Source organism: Aythya marila (assembly GCF_965140915.1).
Source record: "Aythya marila genome assembly, chromosome: 3".
Taxonomy (NCBI): Eukaryota; Metazoa; Chordata; class Aves; order Anseriformes; family Anatidae; genus Aythya; species Aythya marila.
The window spans coordinates 115,976,783-115,997,991 of record NC_139044.1 but is presented as its reverse complement, the minus strand read 5'-3'; the positions used below and the strand labels follow the sequence as shown (position 1 = coordinate 115,997,991).

The window sequence follows — 21,209 nt, the reverse complement described above, 5'->3', positions numbered from 1 at the left end:
AAGAATAGCAGAATAAAATGTAATCAAATTGATCCAAACTGTGACAACATTAATAACTGTGCTCAAAATTCACTGGGGGGTAAGGCAGCAGGGGGAGTCTGGAGAAAATGTGTAAGAGGCAGGACCGCAATGTTTTTTATTGGCACTAGATGTCAGCAGGTGAACGCCGATCGCTGCCTGCTTGTTGTTTTATGGTTTTTGGAAGAGAAGGTGCAAGGGGGGCAAACCCCCCCTAACCAAAGGGATGCACTCACCCTCCTTTAGTCCGCTTACAAGACAACCCCTCTATTTCCTGCTCTGGATTTTGCAGCCTTGCAGATCTCATCAGCTGAGTTGCCAAAAACGCTTCTCTTGTGTATGTCATTGGTGTGTGTACAGGATGATTAAGTCTCTAAAAGTTTGCTAGGCTATTTGCTCTCCCTGAGAGGTTTGAACATGGGCTGCACATCTACATATGACATCTGTGCTGCTTTCCAGAGTTCCCCCTAATACTTAGGGGATTGCATCCCTCACCATTTAGGGTGTTAAGTGCAGTTAGTCCAGCCTCACCTCGTTCTTTACCTGCAGCTGCGTGCCTGGGGGACTTTGCCTCTTGCAGCTTGCACATCCTCCTTGCCCTGGGACCTCAGTGCTAGCTCATGTTGTCTCTGACCTCTTTAAGATGAGAGATTCAAGTGGGAATCCCCAGCCAGCCTGTCTGGCTTGCTCTTGTGATCAAATCCATAGCAGAAAGCTCTGCAAGTAGGGAATGTGACTTCTTTCCCACTTCAGTCCAGGTGCTTTTATGAAACTGCTGTCTTTTGCAAACTACAGAAAAATCAAATTGGAAGTTGATTTAAAACTAGTAAAGTTTTTTTTTTTTTTTTTTTTTAAAAAAAAAAGATGCTAGAAGTTTTAAAAAATGATAACAAAATTGACAAAAGCAGAGTCCCTTCAATGAGAAACAAAGCAAAAAACACAAAACCAACCCACCGGTCTTTAAAATTCTGGTAAAAAGATAACTGACTTGATCCTGAGAGCTCTTCTCTTCCCTGTTTCTCCCTTTGTTACTCATGTTGCAATGCTCTTGAGGAGTGCAGATACAGGTGCGGGGGCTGTTCATCTCAGGTTAAATTTCCAGAACAAATGGCTAATGTCTGTGGGATTGAATTGTGCTCCTGTGAAAGATGGGAAGACTGGCAGGAAGCTTGAGGCAGGTGAGAAAATAACAGAATATTCCAATTAGGTGATATTGGGGTAAGTACCATATATATATTTTGCAGTAAAACAGTGTTTGAGATTGCATGTTGGACACTGGGGTGAAGGTGTAGAAGTGTCTTTAAAAGGAGGTGAACTGATAGGAAGATGCATCAGTGAAAAATCTGAGTGTGGTGCTCAGATTTTTTTTTATAGTAATTATTATTATTATTATTTATTTTTTTTGCCTGGCTGTGTAAAGATGCTTGGAATAACATGCCAGGCTTTAGGGCTCCGATGTAACGGTTCTTGAGATCTCTTTTAGATCAAATCCCTGGCCTGCTCTTGGCCAGGTTACATTGGTAAAAGTGGATATTTAGGGAAGATGGTTCAGATTAAAATCTAGAAATGAAATGAGGCTGGTTTAAATGAGAGACATAGCTTGGTGGAGCTCATTGCATGGAGCAAAAGGAGCGAGATGAAAGAGCCTTGGATGCAGCCATGCAAATGTACCAGGGCGATGCACCGGGGTAGGGCCACAGGGGACTATAACCAGGGAAATGGGGTGATTTGTATGAGTAAGTGCAGGAGATCTGAAGAGGGCATGCGGTGGCAATTGGAATCTGAGTAGTAGTGAGGGTCTCTGATGGGTCCAAATGGTCCCTTCTGCCCTTCAAATCTGGAAATGAAATTAAGAAAGAGGAAAAAAAAATGCATATTGATTACATGGCAAGAATGTTCTGACAGTGAGATCTATCAGGCGGTGGAATAGATGCTTGCAAAGCCACCTCTTGGGACCCGGCTGTGCAAAATGAATGTCTCGTAGGGAGCAATTCTTCATAGGGAAAGGTTGGACTTGACCTTAACAGGTCTCTCTTTTTCCTCTCCCTTCTCTTTTATTTTTACCGTTATTATTTATTTATTTTTTACCCTTTGTTTTCTCTGCTAAGCACAAGTTAATGTTATGCTCTACAGTCCATTTTGTGAGCAGTGGATAACTGGGGATGTGTGGTTTGGCACTGAGACTCCTTGGGCAGTTGTTCAATCAATCTGCAGCTGCCCTTGGAACTCCTGTAGGGTTTAGTCTCATCACATGTCCGGCAGTTGTTATTAAACAGTGACCCAGAACAAAGCCCTTGTGCTGAACATCCCAGGCTCCTGGCTTAAGCCAGAGCATCCCTCAAAGAGAGGGCTGGGGGCAGTGGGTCCCTAACCCGTCACCAGCATGCAGAGATTTGGCTGCCATTGTGTCTGACCTCAAAACAGAAGCCGTGATGGGATGAATGCATTAATCTTAGTGATGGGGTTGTACAACGTGTGATCAGCAGATTCTATCTTTATAGAGTAGTTAAAGCATAAAGAAGCTTCATTCTGAGGTTCAAACACTAACCAATTAAGTAGGGAGAAGTGTCCCAGAATGGGCATGCTATATACTTTTAGGATATGCTGTGTGTATTGCAATCTTTAGTTAATTCTTTTTTATTTTCACTGTTGTGGCAGGAGGTAGTGGCAGCATTTTACAGCCAAGGGATATTTGAATTTAATGGTTAGAGGAATGGGATGAAAAGCCAAGACTTCCTCCTAACTGAGAAAAGTATCAAATACTCTGGAAATGGGGGAATATCAGAACCTCAAGTAAGGATTGAGAAATGGACACCTCCCCAAGTGTGTCCCCATCAGATGGACAGAGCTGTAGGGTGTGGAGATGAACTCCCTCTCTCCTTCTGCCTGAGAGGGAGAAAGTGGTTTGAGGTTTGCTTATCAGGTGTATGATTAAGCAGGATTTTCTTGGATTTTGCTTCCATTTAAATTCTTTAAAACCCTTTCTAGCCACATTCTTTAGCTTAGATTTGTTAAATAAATAAGTTTATTTGCCTGGTTTGAGTTAAAAATAATTTCAGCAGTTGGCAGAATGCAGGGCCCTGCATTCCTACAGGCGTGATAACACTGAGATGAAGGTTCTGGGGTGCTTCAGCAAGGATTTCTGTGTAACATTTTGAGGGTATCCAAATGGCAACAGGCTGTTCTGCTGAGCTCTGAGGGCTATGCAGGAAATATCTTCTGGTGATGTACATTAACCATTTGACATCAGCAAAGTACTGAGGAAAATAGGGAGATTTTGTGGGTCACTTCCAATTTCCCAAATTTGCTAAAATTGGGTTCAGCTGTTTTTCCACTAGTGACTTAGGAAAATGCAGCCAGTTTATTTTCAGGACTACAAAAGAAGAAAAGCAAAATCTCTTTTGATTAGCTCCCTAGCCTGTTTTTATTTTTATTTTTTTCCTTTTTTCTTCCTCAAGTGTTTAATGTGAATGTAATCTTCCTTATTACTGTTGTAGATGATTAGACATCAAACCTAGTCTCCGTTACCACATCTGAATGTACCGCAGCCTTTTCTGTCACTGGTAAGGCAGAAGAAGCTGTTATACTCTATTATGGAATGGTACCAAATTCTCCTTCTGTCCACGGGAAACTTGTGGTTTTGTAGAGAAAGGGAAGGGGTAGCATCCTCACTGGTTGTATTTTCTGCAGTACTTTTGAGATCTCAGCCGCATCTACCCTGGCTGGAAGAAAACAAACAAACAAACAAACAAATTTTCTTGTGAAGAAATTCCTGTAATGAATTTTTTTTTTGCCACAGGTAAAAATGGTGCAAAGGTAAGTTTATTGTAGTGTTTAGTCCTCTTGGTTGATACTCACTTGCCAAAGCACAGGTATGTAGTGCCATTTCCAACAAACTTGGGTGTGAGACTTCTGTGGGACCTGGAGGACAGCTCAGGCATCTCCAGACATAATTTCTGGATAATAAAAGCAATAATATAGGCATCATACCATAGTTTGGTAGGCTTCTCTGTCTATTGTTTGTGTCTCATGTTTCTATGTAGATCTTTGAAGCAGGGGCTGTGTTTGGTTGTGTTTGAATCAATGCTGAACAAGAGAATTGTCACTGGATTTGGGAGGGAAAAAGATCTAGCATATTGCAAAACATATGAAGATGTAGGCAACTTTTTTCTTATTCTGAATCCAGAGAAGAAAAATACAGAGAAAATGTGGATTCTGTCTCTGAATTTCAGAACTGATGAAATGGCAGGTTTTAATATTTTGAAAAACATCTTTAACAACAATACCTTAATGTTAAACAATCACAAACTATAAACTTTTTGAAAATACCTTATATTAAATCATTTTGAGAAAAATCTTAAATATTTTAACATAGGAAATAGAGCATTTTCACATTACTTCAATTTCAAAACCCATTTTCAGAATTACTTAAGAGCTAAGATTGATAACGATACTTTTCCAGCAAACAAAAAAAAACACCTTTGGAACAAACCAGAGTTTAAAAAAGAAAATCAGGAAAATTCTTTCTTGATAAACTCCTATGTATTGCACTTTTGGTATTTGAGGAACACTCTTGGGTACAGGATGTAATACTTTTAACACAGAACTTTTCAGGAGTTTGTTGCAACTGTTTGTTTAGTTCTGGATCAGTAAAAATTCTTGAAGTCTTCACAAGCTCTGGGATTTGAGAGAAGCAGTCTTGATCTCTGCTTGCTTAAATGATTCTTTAAAAAATATAAATTAATAAAACCAATAATTTCAACTGATTTGATCTTCAGTGGCAGTACACATTTTTTAAATGTATTTTTTTTCTGGATTTGGAATAAGAAAACCTAATTTCTGTTCACATCTCTTTTTCCTTAAATACATCTCAAACCATGCAGCTGCTCCCATCACACGTCCTACCACTCTGAGTCAAACTCAGACCAAATCTCAGGCCAGTCTGGAGCAAAGCAGTCTCCCCATTCACCCAAGCCCCCTTGAAGCACTCCAAGCTGTGCAATGCTTTCACTAAATCTAATTCTAGATTTCAGAGCCGCACTAGATCTCAGAAGTGGTCACATCTGATGTGCCTTATACCTGGTCTCTAAACCATGGTCCATCTTCCCCAGTTGGAATGCCCGTACTCTTATTTAATCACCTCCTCCCAAATGTGGGGTCATTTGATCCCAAAGACCATCTGGATGCTTGTCCCACACGGGAAGTTATGCTGGCCCACACAAGGCAAAAGGGGCTGAAGGAGTTGCATGAAACACTATGCACCCTCAGAAAGGATGTACCAAAAGGGAGGCTGGGACATGAGCATCAAATGACAGGCACCAGTAGCCAAAATCTGCTTAACATCTGTAGTTTGTAGGCTGTTTGGGTTATTTTTTCCCTTCCTGTCCTTGCAGCATCCTTGGCCATTCTCTGTGGCCTGACACATTCTTCCACTGACTGCCGAGAAGACAGATCCACCTTCATCAAATGTGACGTCCAGGTCACCGTGGGTCCCTACCAGCAGCAAGGATCCATGTCCTACCTGTATCTGTGTGAGGACAGCCGACCTCAGTGGCACCAGAGGGACAGTGACCCTTCCCAGAGGCGTTTGGCTGGACTTTTTTCCAGGTTAGCTCTGCTTCTCTCCGACATCTGAGTGAGCCCATCCATGAGCAATATCCCCTAGAAGTCATTCCCCTGCCAAATGATGGGCTGGAGCCTGTCTGAATTTAAGAAGAGATTGGACTGTGCACTTAGTCACATGGTCTGAACTTTTGGGTAGACCTGTGCGGTGTCAAGAGTTGGACTTGATGATCCTTAAGGGTCCCTTCCAACTCAGGATATTCTATGATTCTATGATTGCTAATTCTTGATTCCAGCAGAGCAATTTAGCTTTGAGACCACTAGAGAGCTCCGCTGGGTCGTGAAATTCACTTCTTGTGTCTATCAAAGCATCTCTAGACCCCCCTCCTTCCCTCCCACCTTTTTAAAGTGTTTGAGAGACATCAGAAAATCCATCTCGTAAACAGCCTGCTTTGTTCCTTCTTAGGTTTTAATATTTATCTTCTGATCCAAAGCAACATCTGGTGGATGCCAATGGGGAAAAAGATTAGGCATTATGAAAAGCAGAAGCCTTTTTTTTTTTTTTTCTTCCCTCTCCTCCCCTTCCTCTCTCTAAGCAGCTTCATGAGTAAAAAGTTGCAGAGAAGATTCAGCACACTGTGCAACCTTTACTCAACAAGGGTGCTCGAGCGGTTACTTGGGTTCTGCAAATCCAAGGCCAAGCTGCCTGGGAGTGAAAATTGGTACCGATGTCTTTAACAGAGCTGTGGGGATTTAAACCTGCAGAGCCTCAAGGAGGAAGAGGGAGGCTTGAATTAAGGAATAAACAGATGAAGAGCACTTCCTCAAAGACACTTGAGCTCTTAAATAGAGTTTGAATACCATTGCAGTGCATTGCCATGCTTTGTTTAGATGGTGAAGGCATTCCTGACGGGTGCACGTTGGTACTGTCCAGGTACTTCAGTGAAGTGGTAGAGATTTGGGACCATCCTTATCTGATCCTTATGCCACCATTAACTTTGTCACCAGCGGGACAGTAGTGAGCCCTCAGAGGCAGTTCTGGATACCCTGTGTTGAGGGAATGAAGCAAATTGGCATTTACTGAACAAGGACAGCAGAAGTGGCATTTTAAACTTGTTTATAAAAAATAAAGGTGGTTTACTCAGCTACAGCATCAGCCTGTCAGTCTGTCATTTCTTCCTTACTAGCTTTTGAGCTCTGATAAACTTGAGCTGGGCTTCACAGGGGATGAATGTCTTAAGAAATATGATTTTTTTGTCAGTTTAGAGAAAATCTGTGCTAGGCAGAAATAAATTAGTTTCTTACTGAGGAAGAGGAGGATATAAGTCTGTCCTAACCTGTCTTTTTGCCAGAAACCTGTGGGCCAAACACTAGAAAAATACAGCTGGCCAACTGGCATGTCCAGCGTCCTGTTGTGCACCGGTAACGTCTGATAGCATCGTGGGAAATGGGGAGGGTGGTTTCATTGGGGAAGACAGGAACAGAGAGAGCTAGAGTGGAAAAACAGTCTGAAATTAAGCTGATTTCAATAGGTCTGTTGTTCCCACAATGATTTGTTTCAAAGCAAGAAACCCCAGGAGCCTTGACTTGTCTTGCTGAGCTTTGCTTTGCTATCTCTAACATCAGTGTAACCGCAGACCAGGTAACCCACAAACTCGAGAGTGATAGGGCAGCCCCAGGATATTGCTTTTGGTTATTGCTTTCTGCTCCCTGAGCATCAAAATTGTGCTCAGCTCTTTACAGATAAAGATGCATTTATAGTGGGTGGATTATTATGATGCTTTTTCTTCTTGCTCCTTTTCCTGGTGTGGGTTGCTCCAGTTCTGCTGCTGCAACTGCTTTATCCTGGTGCCAGCAGCGTGAGTGGGTGGGAGGTCTTGCACCTAAGCTGGTCATGTTATGACAATGGAGAGAGAAGTCAGGCAGTCCACTTGATGGCTGCTTCATTATTGTTCTTCACTGTTTTTTGCCGAATTTAGTTGTACATGTCACAGAAACAGGTTTTAACACTCCTTCAGGTGCAGGAAATCCAATCAAACCGAAATCCAATCAATCAACTTTTTTAAACCTATTTTTCTGCATTTTTCCAACCTTTTTTAATTTAATTTTATTTATTTATTTATTTATTTTGTAATAAATTTTCCCTGTATTATGTTCGCGCTCACCTAGTGTTTAGAAATTGAAACTGGGGCTGTTAATGAATTTTCCATTGGCTTGATGATTTTTTTTCCTGGTGAATGTGGGTCTCACTGAAAGAGAGCAGGAACAGAGAAGATGGGTGTATTTTAGATGAGTTTCCTAATCAGAAAAATCTGGGGAAAAGTAGAGGAAGAGAGAGTTTGAAGACATCCAAATGATCTACCTCAGGTCTTTTGAAATTGTTTTCTCAAATTTCATTTCAGATAAGATTTGATTTCGACGTAGCAATGGAATTTGCAGCAAAGTGAAAATTAGAATGATCAAACTATAAATTAACTATTTGGGGAATTCCTAGAACAATACACATTGATTGCTCTAAGTAATAATTATAACGAACAACAATAATAAGGATATGGGTATGAGTTCTGCACAAATGTTCAACAGTTTAGACATTCATCCCAGGATGGGGACAAAACTATTGAAATCATTGCTGACTTAAGAACAAACAAGAAAGATATTATGTGTAGTTATTAGCTTTAGAATGGTTTGAGTAAAGCTTCTACTAATATAGTCTCTCCTAAAGCCTGTACTTTATGCAATGCTTTTGTACTTTTGCATAATGGTAAATGCATATTCCTCAGGAAAGGTGCAAATCTTACCATTCATGTTGCTGGTGCATGGATACATCCCCAAAATTTCCTTTTGCCAACCCCCCTGTTTTGTTGTATTTTCTTTAAACATTACCATTTGTTACAGGCATCCAGCATCATGATTTCAGAAGTGGTTGCTCGAGAACAGGGGGGAATTGGCTCTTTGCCTACAAGCAAAACTTGTTAACCTTTTGTAAAAAGAAGTGATTGGAGATCCTCCCACTGACTTCAGTGGCTAGCGAGCTGGGCCCTGCATCGAGCCAACAACAAGCCCCTTCTCCCTTTAAAACTGTTGGTTGTTTAAAGATGCAGCTGTTTCTTGTAGCATGAAAAAGAAGTACTCTGCAGTCTTGAAAGATAGCCCAGTCCATTGAATTATTGTACAGGACAAGAGCAGTTCTCAAAGTGTCGCTATCAAAAGCGAGCGTAGTTCCCTACGGCTGGCTTTTGATTATTGATACAGCAGAGGGAAAGGTTCATTTAAATATAGAAATAAAAATTCACTGTTAAAAAGGTTCAGCTACTTGCAGAAGGCTTTTCATTTTTTATTTTTTTCCTGCTGATGTGGCTGCTTCCTTTAACAAGTTATCCTCCCACTGCCCTGACAAAGGCCACCAAAACAAACAGCCCACGACGGTACTGTCAGAGCAGCTCTTTGTTTGCACAGTGAGCTCTCGCATCCAGCCTCGTCTAAAAACTTCAGGTTCATAAAATTGTCCTGATCACCAGGCTCATGAGAAAGCTCTGGGTGGTGGCTTTCCAGATGGGTTGATTTTGGTGGAAGTTAGGCTCCTAAATTTAGCTCTCCAGAAAACCCAGTGAGATGAGGCTTTTGGGACAATGAAGACCTCTGAAAATCCTGGTCCTACAGATCTGATGCCTTGTTTTGCTGAGTAAAACTCTTGATGACAAGGGTGTTGAGGCCCTGGCGCAGGCTGCCCCGAGGAGCTGTGAGTGCCCTGTCCCTGGCAGTGCCCAAGGCCAGGCTGGATGGGGCTGGGGGCAGCCTGGGCTGGGGGCTGGAACCAGGGGAAGGAATGTCAAGTGGCACCAGAGTATCCCAAAGTCTGTAGAAGTAAATTGGGAAGCTTTCCCCTCACTTTGAGGGATCGTGGATCCTATAGCTCCCCATAATAAAATGCTACCAAAGTCAGCAGCTGTCAGCAGCGAGACCCAGGAAAAATATCTCTTCCCCACCACCTTTTCTATTACTTTTCTCCCCTGTGCAAGGGGAGGCTTTAGAGCAAATGTCTGTTAGTATAACTGGCACATATATCGAATCTGCTTAGTCTGGGCTGTTAAGTAACTTTAATTAATTTACTAAGTTAATGTTCCAATGCTAGCAACAAAGCATCATTGCAATCAGCTGGGTAGCAGGAATTGGAACCCCTAAATGAGCTCATTTTTTCACAGTTGGAATTAGGGACCAGTTAGCCAGTTGTGTGGCTTTTCCAATTTCTCCACTTGCCCTAGGGGAGTTGCAAGTTATTCATTCCCTATTGCTAAGTGTGAGTAGGATGGGGAGGGGGAAATGTGAACAAACCCTACCCCACGTAGGAGTCCATCTTTGATCCTAGCACTGCTGATTCCCTCGCTGTTGTCTGCACGTATCTTCCTTGGTCCTCGGATGGCATTTGCTACTGTTTGCAATAGTTTGGGGAAGCAGCAAGGCATCACTGAGAGATATTTACTGCATGTATTTTATTGCGAGTGTGTGCAGATAAAGGGGGGAAAAAAACAAATAAACAATAAAAGAATGGAAACAAAATTACAGAAATTTGCAAAGTTTGACAAATGGTGGCCAGGAGTTGCCACAAGCTAATGGCTTGCAATGATTAATAAGAGTAAAAATAATTGCATTTCATTAAGATTGATGACACCCCATTTAACCTCCCTTCTCGTTTCAGCCCTAAAGTGGAAAGAGATGAAGTTCTCATCTATAATAGCTCCTGTAACATTACCATGGAAACTGAGGCAGAGATGGAGTGTGAGGGAGCTAATCAGCCAATTACCGCCAAGATTACTGAGATATGGAAAAACTGGGGCCAGAACACTCAGGTATAATCAAATCTTTTTTACAGACTGATTCAAACAGCTTAAAATTAAATTTGTAATATTGTGTACATTTAAAGGAGGCAAAACACACACACACACGCACACACAAAAACAATTTAGGCTGAGTAGTAGCAATATATAATATTAAATGGTTTCCAACTTTGAGCAGCAGTTCTAATGCTGCGCAGCTGAATTCATGGTTAACTATGGTTAATCATGTATTTTATGAGACATAAATGAGCTTAACCTTATTTTCTGGACAGCGGGCACCTTTTTTTAACACTTTCCTTTTTGTATATATAAATGCAAATTCTGTTGCAATGGGGTTATTTTCTGTTACTTGATCGGAAACCTCAGCCATGAGGTACGGCGTTTCAGCTCTCTGGCAGAGACTTAGCATTCGGCATTTGTGCAGCTCTGTTTCTGTTTGTTTTCTTCTCCTTTTTAGTATCCAAAATAGAATGGGACAATCTCTCTGCTAGGAAGACATCCACCAAGTGTGTATTACAAAAATCTGCGATTCTGAACTAACATAATTATACAGTTCAATATCTAGAAGCGTTAATTACAAACCTAAGCCATCCTTTTAGAGCTCTTGGGGTGTCACAGAGTTTTTGAGGGTGTCAAGTTCTATTTGTGACAAGGAATTCAGAGTGGTGGTATATTTGATAGATGTCAAATGTCCCTTTGCCATCATCCTTTCTTAAATGTGCAGCTCGTGAGAAGTTGGTGGAGTCCTACCAGTGCAAGTAGGAAGAGTTTCACTCCTGACTTATCAGAATTAATGCTGTTTTTTCTCTAGTAAACCAAATTATCATGCGGTCTTCTTAGTACTAGGAAACTGAAGTTCATTTGCTGAGAATTGATATTAAAGTTATCATGGTAATTTTTAACTGTCTGCAGTGAAAATTCGGTTGCTGTATCTACCACCCTACCCCAAAGCAGCTGCACTATCCTGTCCAAGTAATTTTGGTGTGTTTCCCACATCAGATTCTGAAGCTTTTAATAAGTCAAGAATCCCTGAATACTTGCCCTGCAAATCTTGTTTAGTGCAACTAAGCATCCTAAAACACCATTGCTTTCTTCATTCTGTTTAAGAAAACACAAACAAATTGCAAGTGTTTTAATGTTGCCCTTGGCCTATAAAGGCATATCACAGGTACCACAGGTAGCCTTTTCCCTCTTAGCATTGCCAGCCCTCGTGATGCCCTGGCTCCCCATATTCTGCAGGATGCAGGCTGACTCCTCTCCCCTGTGCTTGCTAGTCAGCATTGCTAGCTCTGCTACCTGAAATGTGCATAGCCATGGGGAAAACCAAGCCAAAAAATAAAATAAAAATTGCTAGTTATCAAGTGCAAGAGGCCAGCACGGGGCTGTGCTTAGGCCAGTATCAGATCAAATAGCAACAACTCCTTTCATTCAGGTTTTCCTTACCAAATGTGCAAAGGGCAGCTCGACTGCCATAGAGCCCCAGCTGCAGCGTGGAGGAGTTATCACCAACTCTGTTGTGGGTCCTGTAGCCTCACTAATGAGAAGGTGACAGGTGGCCTTTTGGCTCAGGTGACAGCCAGAATAAGTTGTGAGGTTTGTCCCTGCTGTGCTTTTTCCACTCAGTGTGGGGAAAATCAGAGTCCTGAGTGTCCTGAGTGAGTGAAAGGAGAGCAGGACGAAACCAGTAGTGCCGTTTGATCTGGGATTTGCTGCTGCTTAATGAACCCAGCAGGCATTTGGAATCATTTTATCCCTCTTCCCAAAACTGGCCTGGTGAGCAGAGGTGGATGGGTGGGGAGTTCAGATAAATGGTTTCAATTTTGGTCCCTTTCTAGCTGACAGCATCCCGTGAAGATTTATGACCTGGTGCAGCATATGCATGCTTCACTGTAGAGGTTTAAATCATGTCATGTGAACTGGCCTTACCTTTCCAGTGGAAATAATGGTCCCCAGGTTCTGCACCAAGCAGTGCAATGCATTAATAGCACCACGTGCCTTAGGATAATGGTGCTATTAGCAGGCAGCACAACTCTGCATACAAGTAATGGGGCCGCATCTCTTTATAACAACATCTGGCACCTCTATTGCACTCTCACATAAGGGTCTCAAAGCACTCCAAAACCACAGATACTCTGCTCTGTGTTTTGTTTTCTGCTTATTCTTCTGCCAGCTGAAGGATGCCCAGGCAGGCTGACAAATGAGCGAAGCCTTAGCACAGCTGAGTTTTGTGGGAGGTTGGGAGCAGAGAAGTTGAGATGGTGATGGAGCAGTGTTAGCTCCAGAATGGCAGCAGAATGGAAAAAAGGCATCACAGAAAGGCTGACAGAGGCTTGTATTATCAAGAGCATGGAGGGAGCATTGATAAGAAAGGAGAACAAACTTGCTTTGGAGCAGAAATTTGATAAAAGTCAAAAGGTTTGTCCTGGGAGCTGGAGTCTAAGGGATACAAAGGTTAGGGAGAGGGTATTTTTCTTCATTCTTTATAAGACATCTATTAGGACCTGTCTGTAATTCTTAATATAATGAGGAAGAGAATAACATGATCAGTTGGGATTTGGCAGGTAGGCTGGAAATGAGATGAACACAAACCATGATGGGATGATGCTTTTAGCAGCCCTTCTGCCAATAGCTCACAGACAGCCCAGTGGCATTGAAGGGAAATCCATGCATTAGGAATCCTACTGCACAGCAAGTGCCAGAGACATGGCCATCAGCTTGATACCTTCTTCAACCAGCAGGAGCCTTAAATGGCATTTTTCTCTTGCTTGACTCCACAGAACAGGATCCAAACAGTGACTGAATTAGCCCATTAATTCACCCTGGATCAGCTTTACTGAAAAATTGCATTAAACAGCCAAGTGTAACTCATCCAGGAGGCAGATCCTAGATCTGTTAGTTGGGTTTTGAATAATGACATGCAGCCAGACAGGCACATTCCTCCATTTCTTTGGCCACATCCAAAGCATATTACATACATTTCTGAGGTATTGCCTTGCCCTCTGTTTGAATTGCAAGTGCATGTGGAATCCGTGAACACCAAAGTCACCTGCAGAGATTAGCAAACACCACTTGTTCTTTCTCTGCAAGTTAATGAGGTGGTTGTTCTTTGAACTTCTTTAATTGTCTTGGATATAAAGAAGCTCCAAGTACTTGAGGATCATACCTACAAACTCTTTGTTAGGTGCTTTTTTTCTTTTTAATTTTATTTAACTTTTTTTTTTTTTTTTCCCCTGCATAAATGCATATAAAGATCTATTTTAATGAAAAGATCTTGGTTCTAGATACCTTAAATCTTGGATGACCTGCATGAAATAGGGAGGCTTAAGTCTGTAGAAAAGAGAGCTCTTCCACCTCTTATCACAACATAGCTTCACTCAAAAATTGGCCTGTTGCTCTCATCAAATTAGAATGCTGTTTTTTGAAAAAGCTGGGTGTCCTGTTCACCATGTGCATGCTGCTGCCTTGAGTCACTTCCATTTGATGGTCCAGTTGAACCCTTTGAAAATTTTGGGGCAGCATCCTCAGTCAAGAAAAAGAGATGTATTTTTATGGAAGTGAGGCAATATTTATCCCTTCTACTCTGACCTGCAAGCTATTGCTTGCATGGCTGCAGTCTGAGCTGGACTCAGGTTGGGATTCAGAGGAACCTCCACAATTTCTGGGAGTTTCAAGCTGCTGGTTGGAGACCTATGACTTAGCAGATTTTATCAGACTTGGGTTCACCAGCTTGGCCTTTTCCTGGGGCCTGCTCCGAGTTTGAATATCCCCCAAAGAACAACTTCTGTGGCTTTCTTTAGAAACTGATTCTGGCCCTTGCTTTGCTTTGTGTTTGAAGTACTTGCCACCATATGACTTAAGTAGGTCATGCGAAGTAAACAGCAGGCCTCTGCCCCACTGTTGTATTTGGCATCATTAGTGTTTGCAGCTTGCTCCATTGTTAACTTGGGAAGAGTTGTACAATTATATTTATATCTGTATGTAATGCAATTTAGCCTACCGAAAGGAGAAGCAAAAAAAAAGGAAAAAATTCCACCACTGATTGTATATCCCACAGGACTTAATTAGTTCACAGCTTCATGATACACTGGATAATGGAAAGATATGAATTAAATAATACAAGGGAAAAGAAAAGTAGTTCTAATGCTCACTCAGTACCTGTCCACTTCCACCTTGGCTGCATAATGAGATGTCAGCTACCGTGACACTGATGAGACATGCAAAACATGCTGATACCACGTGTAAAGGATGCTCAGGGGAAGGTTTGACCAGGCTTGGATGTCTCCAAACCCATTATGCTTAGTGAGCTTTCAAATGATTATTCCGGATCACTGGACCAGACCTAATCATCGTGCCAGCATGCTGTTTGAGCAGAGTTTCCCTGCGCTGACTCCCCCTTCCTCTCCTGGCCCAGATGGGTGATGCAATGCTCGTTGGAGGGCAGGTGCCATGTGTGTTAAGTCGCAGAGAAACTGAACTGGCATTCTAGTGAATCCTCTCCAACCCAACCCTCGAGGGGTCCCTATTAAGAAATAGAAGGCTACTAAAAAATTACTTGCTAGATAAAAATGCCACCCTGGATTATGGCTCTGCCTGGCTGTGCTGTGCTGACGTTAGTTTGGTTTTCAGCAGGGCATGGAGGGAAGGTCTTGAGATTTAAGAAGTAGCTTAGAGTGTCGAGGAACTGTGAATTCTTTCCTCGGTGATTGGTAGTGGGATGACCATTTTGTTTGCTTTTCAGAATTAAAAAGAAAAAAACACAACAAACAAGCAAAGTCTGCATCTGAGAACTGCATGGTCAATTAAGATACCCTTACTGTTCAAATTTTTAACGTAGCCAGGATCAGCTTTACAAATCCCATGTATTCCTCTGTATATCTGAGAATCTTTCCTTCCTTTTTTTTTTTTTTTTTTTTCTTTTCCTCCACTTATTTTCCTCATTAACTCTCTCTGGGTGCCATATTATTTTTGAGGTGAGGCTGGAGATGAGATAATTTTGTCTGTTGGAGATATTTGTTTCTTTATATAGGTGGCAATTCCTAGGCAGCATCCCAGGGAGCAGATAAGGCTCTCTGGCAGCACAGAGCATGCCAGCCATAAAGGGCTGTTACTTTATTTTTCACAGCAGTGCTGTGCTGAATCTCCTGACCATATTGTATATCTGTGAGGGTAACAAGAGATGGGAGGTGACTCTCCTGCAGGTCCAGCAGGCTCCTTGTGCTCAGCATGGTAGATGTGTGATGCTCTTTCACTCTCGTTTTTAGTACCATCCTCGTGTTGTATGGACATTTCATGGGTGAGCTTTGAGGACAGAAGGTTCATAGTTGGTTGCCCCTGCTTGTAGACAGGTGTGGGCTTCCAGTTTATGGTCAGATATGTTTATTTGTATCTTCTGGTTTAAAATATATAAATAAATCCAGGAACTTCAGCAGGGCACCAGTGCCTAAAGGTGAAGATGGGGGTGTCACCTCTCAAGCTTCATCCTTTGTCTTCAGAAATGGTACAGCCCTAACATGTTCCCATTGCTATGCTCTGTCTCTTCAGTGTCCTTTGGCTGCCCATCTCCATCTGTCCTTTTTTTTTTTTTCTGGAGCACCAAATGGTGCCAGAAAGGAAAATGATCCTCTCTCTGCCTTCTCCAGTGCTTTCCTGTGAGGAAAACCACTCACCAATTTGAGGCTGGTTAAGCAGGGTATGAGTGAAATGTGCCACCTATGAGGATGGAGGCATCCTGGTTTGAACAGAAGCCTGTGAGTGAGCCCTGGCACTGTTTGCTCACAGAGCTGTGCCCATCAGTTCTGTGCTTCCTTGCCCTTAGTGCAAAGCCATGCCACCTGCACTGTCATGGTATCATAGGGCAGAATGATAGAAGGCGCTTTATCTTCATTTGCCCATACTGATTGTATCTCACAGAGGCAAGGGGAACAGTTGGCTTTACCTACAGGTTATCAGGGAGGATTTTTCCTACCAGTGCCTGGTTCCCTGAGCTTTGAACAGGGCTTCTGGGTGCTTTGGCAGTGCAAATACCCTGCCATAACAATGCCACAAGGGATGGGGAGCCAGGAGAAGGACTAGATGAAACTTTTCCAAAATATCAGGTGTGTATTATTATTATTTAATATAAATACACATTTTTAACAACCCAGCAAGCTCCTTCCCCCTTGCATCATTATGTTCTCTGTTGCTTAACCTCCTGTCTTCATCATGGTTATTTTCAGAGGCGGGGGCAGGAACATGCAAAACCAACTTATATTTGCAAGCCTCACAGAAAGGAAGTAGGGGAGTCCATAACAAATTAATAAAAATAAAAGCACAAAGCCAGTCTTGGGGTGCGGATGCTATCAGAGCAGAGAGAGGGACCATCTGCAAGGTTGTTAAGATGTAGAGAACCAAGATGGCCTCCACAGTAACCACAGGCAATGTGAAGAGATAAATGGTTGACCCGAGCCCGTGTCAGGCTAGGATTGATGCCACTATCAGCCCTAGTGCCTTTGCAATGATTTTTTAAAAAATCTCTGATAGAGTGTGTTATCTAGTTACTGGCATGAGGGCAATTGCCTGGAGGCAGCAAGGAGGAGGAGGGGGGGAGGACAAGGGAGAGGAGGAGAGAAAGAGAAAGGGGAAAGAAAAAAAAAAAGGTCATTCCGGGAGGACAATCTCTGCTGGACTAAATGAGAAAATAAGGGCCTTGCTCTGGAAGGGGGAGGTAAATAAATAAATAATAATAATAATAATAAAAAAGTGGCTGCTAGGTGTGCGAGAAAAGGATAAGCGAAATTGCTTCTCCTTCTTTCTCTTTCCTTTCCTGCTTTTTTTTTTTTTTTTTTTTTTTTTCCCTTTTCCTTTTAATGGGATCGGCCTTGGGCTGCAATAGGAAAATTTAGGAGATCTGCTTGTAGTGTGTTTTTTTTTTTTTTTTTGCTTTTGCTTTAACTTTTTGCTTCCTGATCTGAGGTTTAACTCTTTCCTTTTCTGCTGCCACCTCAAAAAATCAAGGGCTGAACTATATGTATTTCTTTCTCTTCTTTTTCCCCCATTTTTGAATAGCTTTTTTTTTTTTTTTTTTCTTTCCCCCATCCCACCATCTTTCTAGTGTATGAGAAGACATCATTTCCTAAATTGCATGTGCTTTTGCAGGGAGCCCTCTTCTTCCCATCCCTCTAACAGTGTAGCACTGGAGGCCCGTTGGACGTTCCCCCTGTGATGGGATGCTACCACCCCATAACCCACAGCACACCGATGTCTTTCCACTCCTTTTCAGTGTGAAATTAGAATGAAGTGGGAGAACCATTTTCCTTCTTCCCATCCATTTATTCCTGCTCCCCAACCTGAAAAAAAACACAGATTCAGAGTGAAAAGTATCGTCTTGGAGGCACTGCTGTGGGGGACAGAAAGCAAGGTTTCCCCTTCCTCACCCAGAGAAGGCCTGAGTTAAGGTCGGGAGGGTGTGAGGAAGCCTTCCTGAGGGACTCTGGGCAAATTTTCTTTGTGCTTGCTCCCAGGCTCTTACACATTCTTGCTGCCACTTTCCTGTTTAATTATGACAGCCTCTAATTGACTCCTTTGGCATTTTGGCAGGTTTGAAACAGGTGGATGGCCTGTGGTAGAAGCGTGGCCCTGGTTCCCCATTTGTGGAACTTGCTCTTGATTTGGGGGAAAGGGTTGGAGGTATTTAATGGCTGGGTCCATGCTGGGGTGCACAGCTTTGGGCTCTGGATGAACCAAAAGGGAAGCTTTTTCATCTCCCCATTGGGAATTTGATTGGAAGGGCAGAGCTCCTTGGAGACACATGGCCTGGACTTGTTCTTCTCCCAGGTTGGAGTGTGATTTAATGTACGAGAGGGTCTTGTCCCTCCTTAGGTGTGATTTGGATTGAAGATGCCTTCAGGCAGCTCTTGCGTCCCAGACAAAATCCTCTGTGTCACCATCTGACTTTGTGTCCTCTTCCCAGTCCCAAATAGAGCAATCCAGTGGACCTAATACTGCACGAAGGAGTTTTCTGAGAAGCATGGTCCTACACTTGATGTTTCTGGGGCCAGTTTTGGTGCCCAGTAAGGAGCTGGGCAGTGTTTACCCCGTTTTGAAAGCTGGGAGATTTTAGTAGTGTGAACGTTGTGGGGGAAGGGCCCTGGCCACAGCTGGACCATGGAAAGAGATGCTATCTTTATACTGGTCAAGCATAAAGATTTGAGACTGGATTTGACCGTGGCAATGGAGACAACTCCTGGCCTGAAGTACTGAAATGCCAGATCTGGGGAAGGAGCATGTTTTCTTTTAGCCTTAAACAAAAATCATAGATCATTTTACTTTATGTATTTATTTGATTGATTGATTGATTGATTTTTGGTGCTTCATTTTAGGCACCTAAGGGTGCTGCACTGAGGCCCTGATTGACGTGCATTCCTAGTACCAAACTTGCCCCTCGATGCTCTGGTTCCCTCACGGACATTAAAACTGATTGGATTTAATCTTGCAGAATACGGAGCCTATATGTGACTGTCAGCACTTGCGAGGTGCTGTGGTGGCTCCATCTTGCTGCAAGTCTTTTCTCTTGACTGCTGGGCTGTTCCCAGGCATTTATTCAGAACAAAAGGTTGCTGCGCATATATAAAGCTGTTGAGCTTTCTGGGTCCCATTTGGATAAACACGTGGACCAGCAACTCAGGTGGTCTGGTTGTGAATAGACATGGGTTCTAGAAGGCCAGGATCTCCTTCCCTTTTAATCTCTACAATATTTTCTGCTAGGTTGTACTCTAGACATGTATTACCTATGTCATGTATGACACTCAATGTGAGGTGGATGCTGGCTTAAAAGGCATCACTTCTACAGGTATGTAGCTCTGAGGAGCTGAGCTTGGTACCTGGCCATGTCTTGAGCCATAAGATCAGGCTTCCCACCCAATCTGCAAGAAAAAAAGAAAATTTGGAGTCTGTGTGTGGTGTGGAGACACAGTTGGGTTTTGCATCTTTTAGGGGGGGGAAAAAAAAAGTGGTAATATCCTCAGGATAACAAAGACCTGGAAAGCTTCTAGCAAGCTACTGGTAGTGATGGAAACATAATCATCCTGTATCACTTCTTCTGTGTGAAGACTTTAGAGTAAGGAGTAGAATAAGAATAAGTAGTACATATATTTTTATTTTTTTGTATTATTTTTTTTTCTTCTTTTTTTCCTTCCTTGTCTTGTAACTGCTGGTGTTATGGCAAAGTCTTTCCCCACTCTAAACAACATGAAAGAGGTGCACAGTTGGAGGCTGAATGAATTCCTGTACTATTTCAGTTCAGAAACACTTATTAAAACAGAATAAATTTTAAAAAATGTTGCAGCAGAAGGAAAAACCAGCACGCTCAAGCACTCTGCCACAGTTTATCTAAGAGCCTTCATTTTGTCTTTAACAAAGGGGTTAATTTTATGTGATTGCCAGTAAAAATAGGCTGTTTTCACGATGAGTTGGGCAATGGACTGAGTTAACAACCCCTTGGAAGTGCCAGGTGTGTTTCCCTGATTGGCAGCTCCGTAGGTGGAAACCCCTAGTTCCCAGTCCGTCCTTGGGAATGGCTGCAGAGCAAAGGACTTCATTAAGGGATCGTAAGGCTGCCTCGTAAAAACTAGCAAACAATTACCATCCTGATGGGAAGGAGAGGAGGGGACCAAGAGCTCTGCAGGCCCCGTGAAGAAAAGCAGACGTCCCAGGGCAGGGAGGCATCAGGTGAGGCAGACGCTATAAACACTTTTCAGCAAATGCTGCGTCTCCTCAATAAAGAGGCAGTTAGCCTGTCTACGGCATTAACAAAATATTCCCAGTTAACTTCATGGGTGGTGCAGGGCTGGGAGCTGTTAGCTCATATTCAGTTAAATTTCAAATGTCAGAGCTCGTTAGCAGTGATTTTAGCCAAAGACAGTTTGTGAGGAGCTCAGTAAATTTGACTTCCTCGGATAAAATTGAGGCAAGAGATTGCTGCTTTGCTTATTGATTTATTTTCCTGCTTTCACACATCTTCTTTGGGTCTGGGATTCAGGCTCAGCTTTATTCACTTAGGGATTGTGGTTCTGACTTTCACACACACTCTTGTTCTTTCATTGTCACTTTAATTCTCATTTATTTGCCTTTTTCCTCCTGCCTTAACCTGTGTCTGGTGGGTGGGAAATGTAGATTTTGCTTTTGGTGTTGAGGACAGGTTTTCTCAGAGCTCACCAGCAGGCATGTGTGTGCATGGACATCATAAATGGGTTTAGATGTTCAGGCTGACCTATGCAAAACTGACTAAACAGATGCAAAACAGCTGGCAGGGGGCAATTCTCTATCAACTGTGGAGATGGCTCACCCAAGGTCTGTTTTTCTTTGTTTTCCTGATCTTGGGACTTAGCTTCTTATTGTCTTGAATCTATCTATGCCTAATGAACTGGGGCAAAGTTTCAAAGCTGAGATGGCTCAGGAAATGTGGCAGAAAGTGAGATTTCCCGTGCAGGAAGGACAGCACTCAGTGGTTACCAGCATGGCCATGAGTTTGTTGGTGTTCATTTTCACCTCTGGGAGATGCAGACACCGCAACATGAAAATTTGGACAAGTTCCTCCAAGTGGTGATAGTTAGCAGTGGGCAGGGTTTTGGGGTTTACACCAAGGCACTTCCAACCCCTGTATGTACACAGTCATTCAGGTATGTACCTTAATATGATGCCCAACTCTTCCTGAAGTCAAGTCTGCCTTTGGAAAATGCTAACAGGCAACATCTGCATCCTTAAGCACTTGAATGCATTGGGACTTGGATGTGCCAGCAAAGCTCCTTGGGACCCTAG

At 42.6% G+C, this 21,209-nt stretch overlaps 1 protein-coding gene across 7 annotated transcripts in view; it reads left to right on the top strand.

Annotated features, from left to right (window-relative positions):
• PKHD1 (PKHD1 ciliary IPT domain containing fibrocystin/polyductin) overlaps positions 1-21,209 on the top strand; it is a 255,796-nt gene that overhangs the window by 52,334 nt on the left and 182,253 nt on the right. For all 7 annotated transcript variants that reach the window (XM_082758117.1, XM_082758115.1, XM_082758116.1 and 4 more), the window contains 2 exons: positions 5,412-5,625; positions 10,277-10,427. In XM_082758117.1, coding sequence (XP_082614243.1) covers positions 5,412-5,625; positions 10,277-10,427 — 365 coding nt within the window. The remainder of the gene's footprint in view (positions 1-5,411; positions 5,626-10,276; positions 10,428-21,209) is intronic.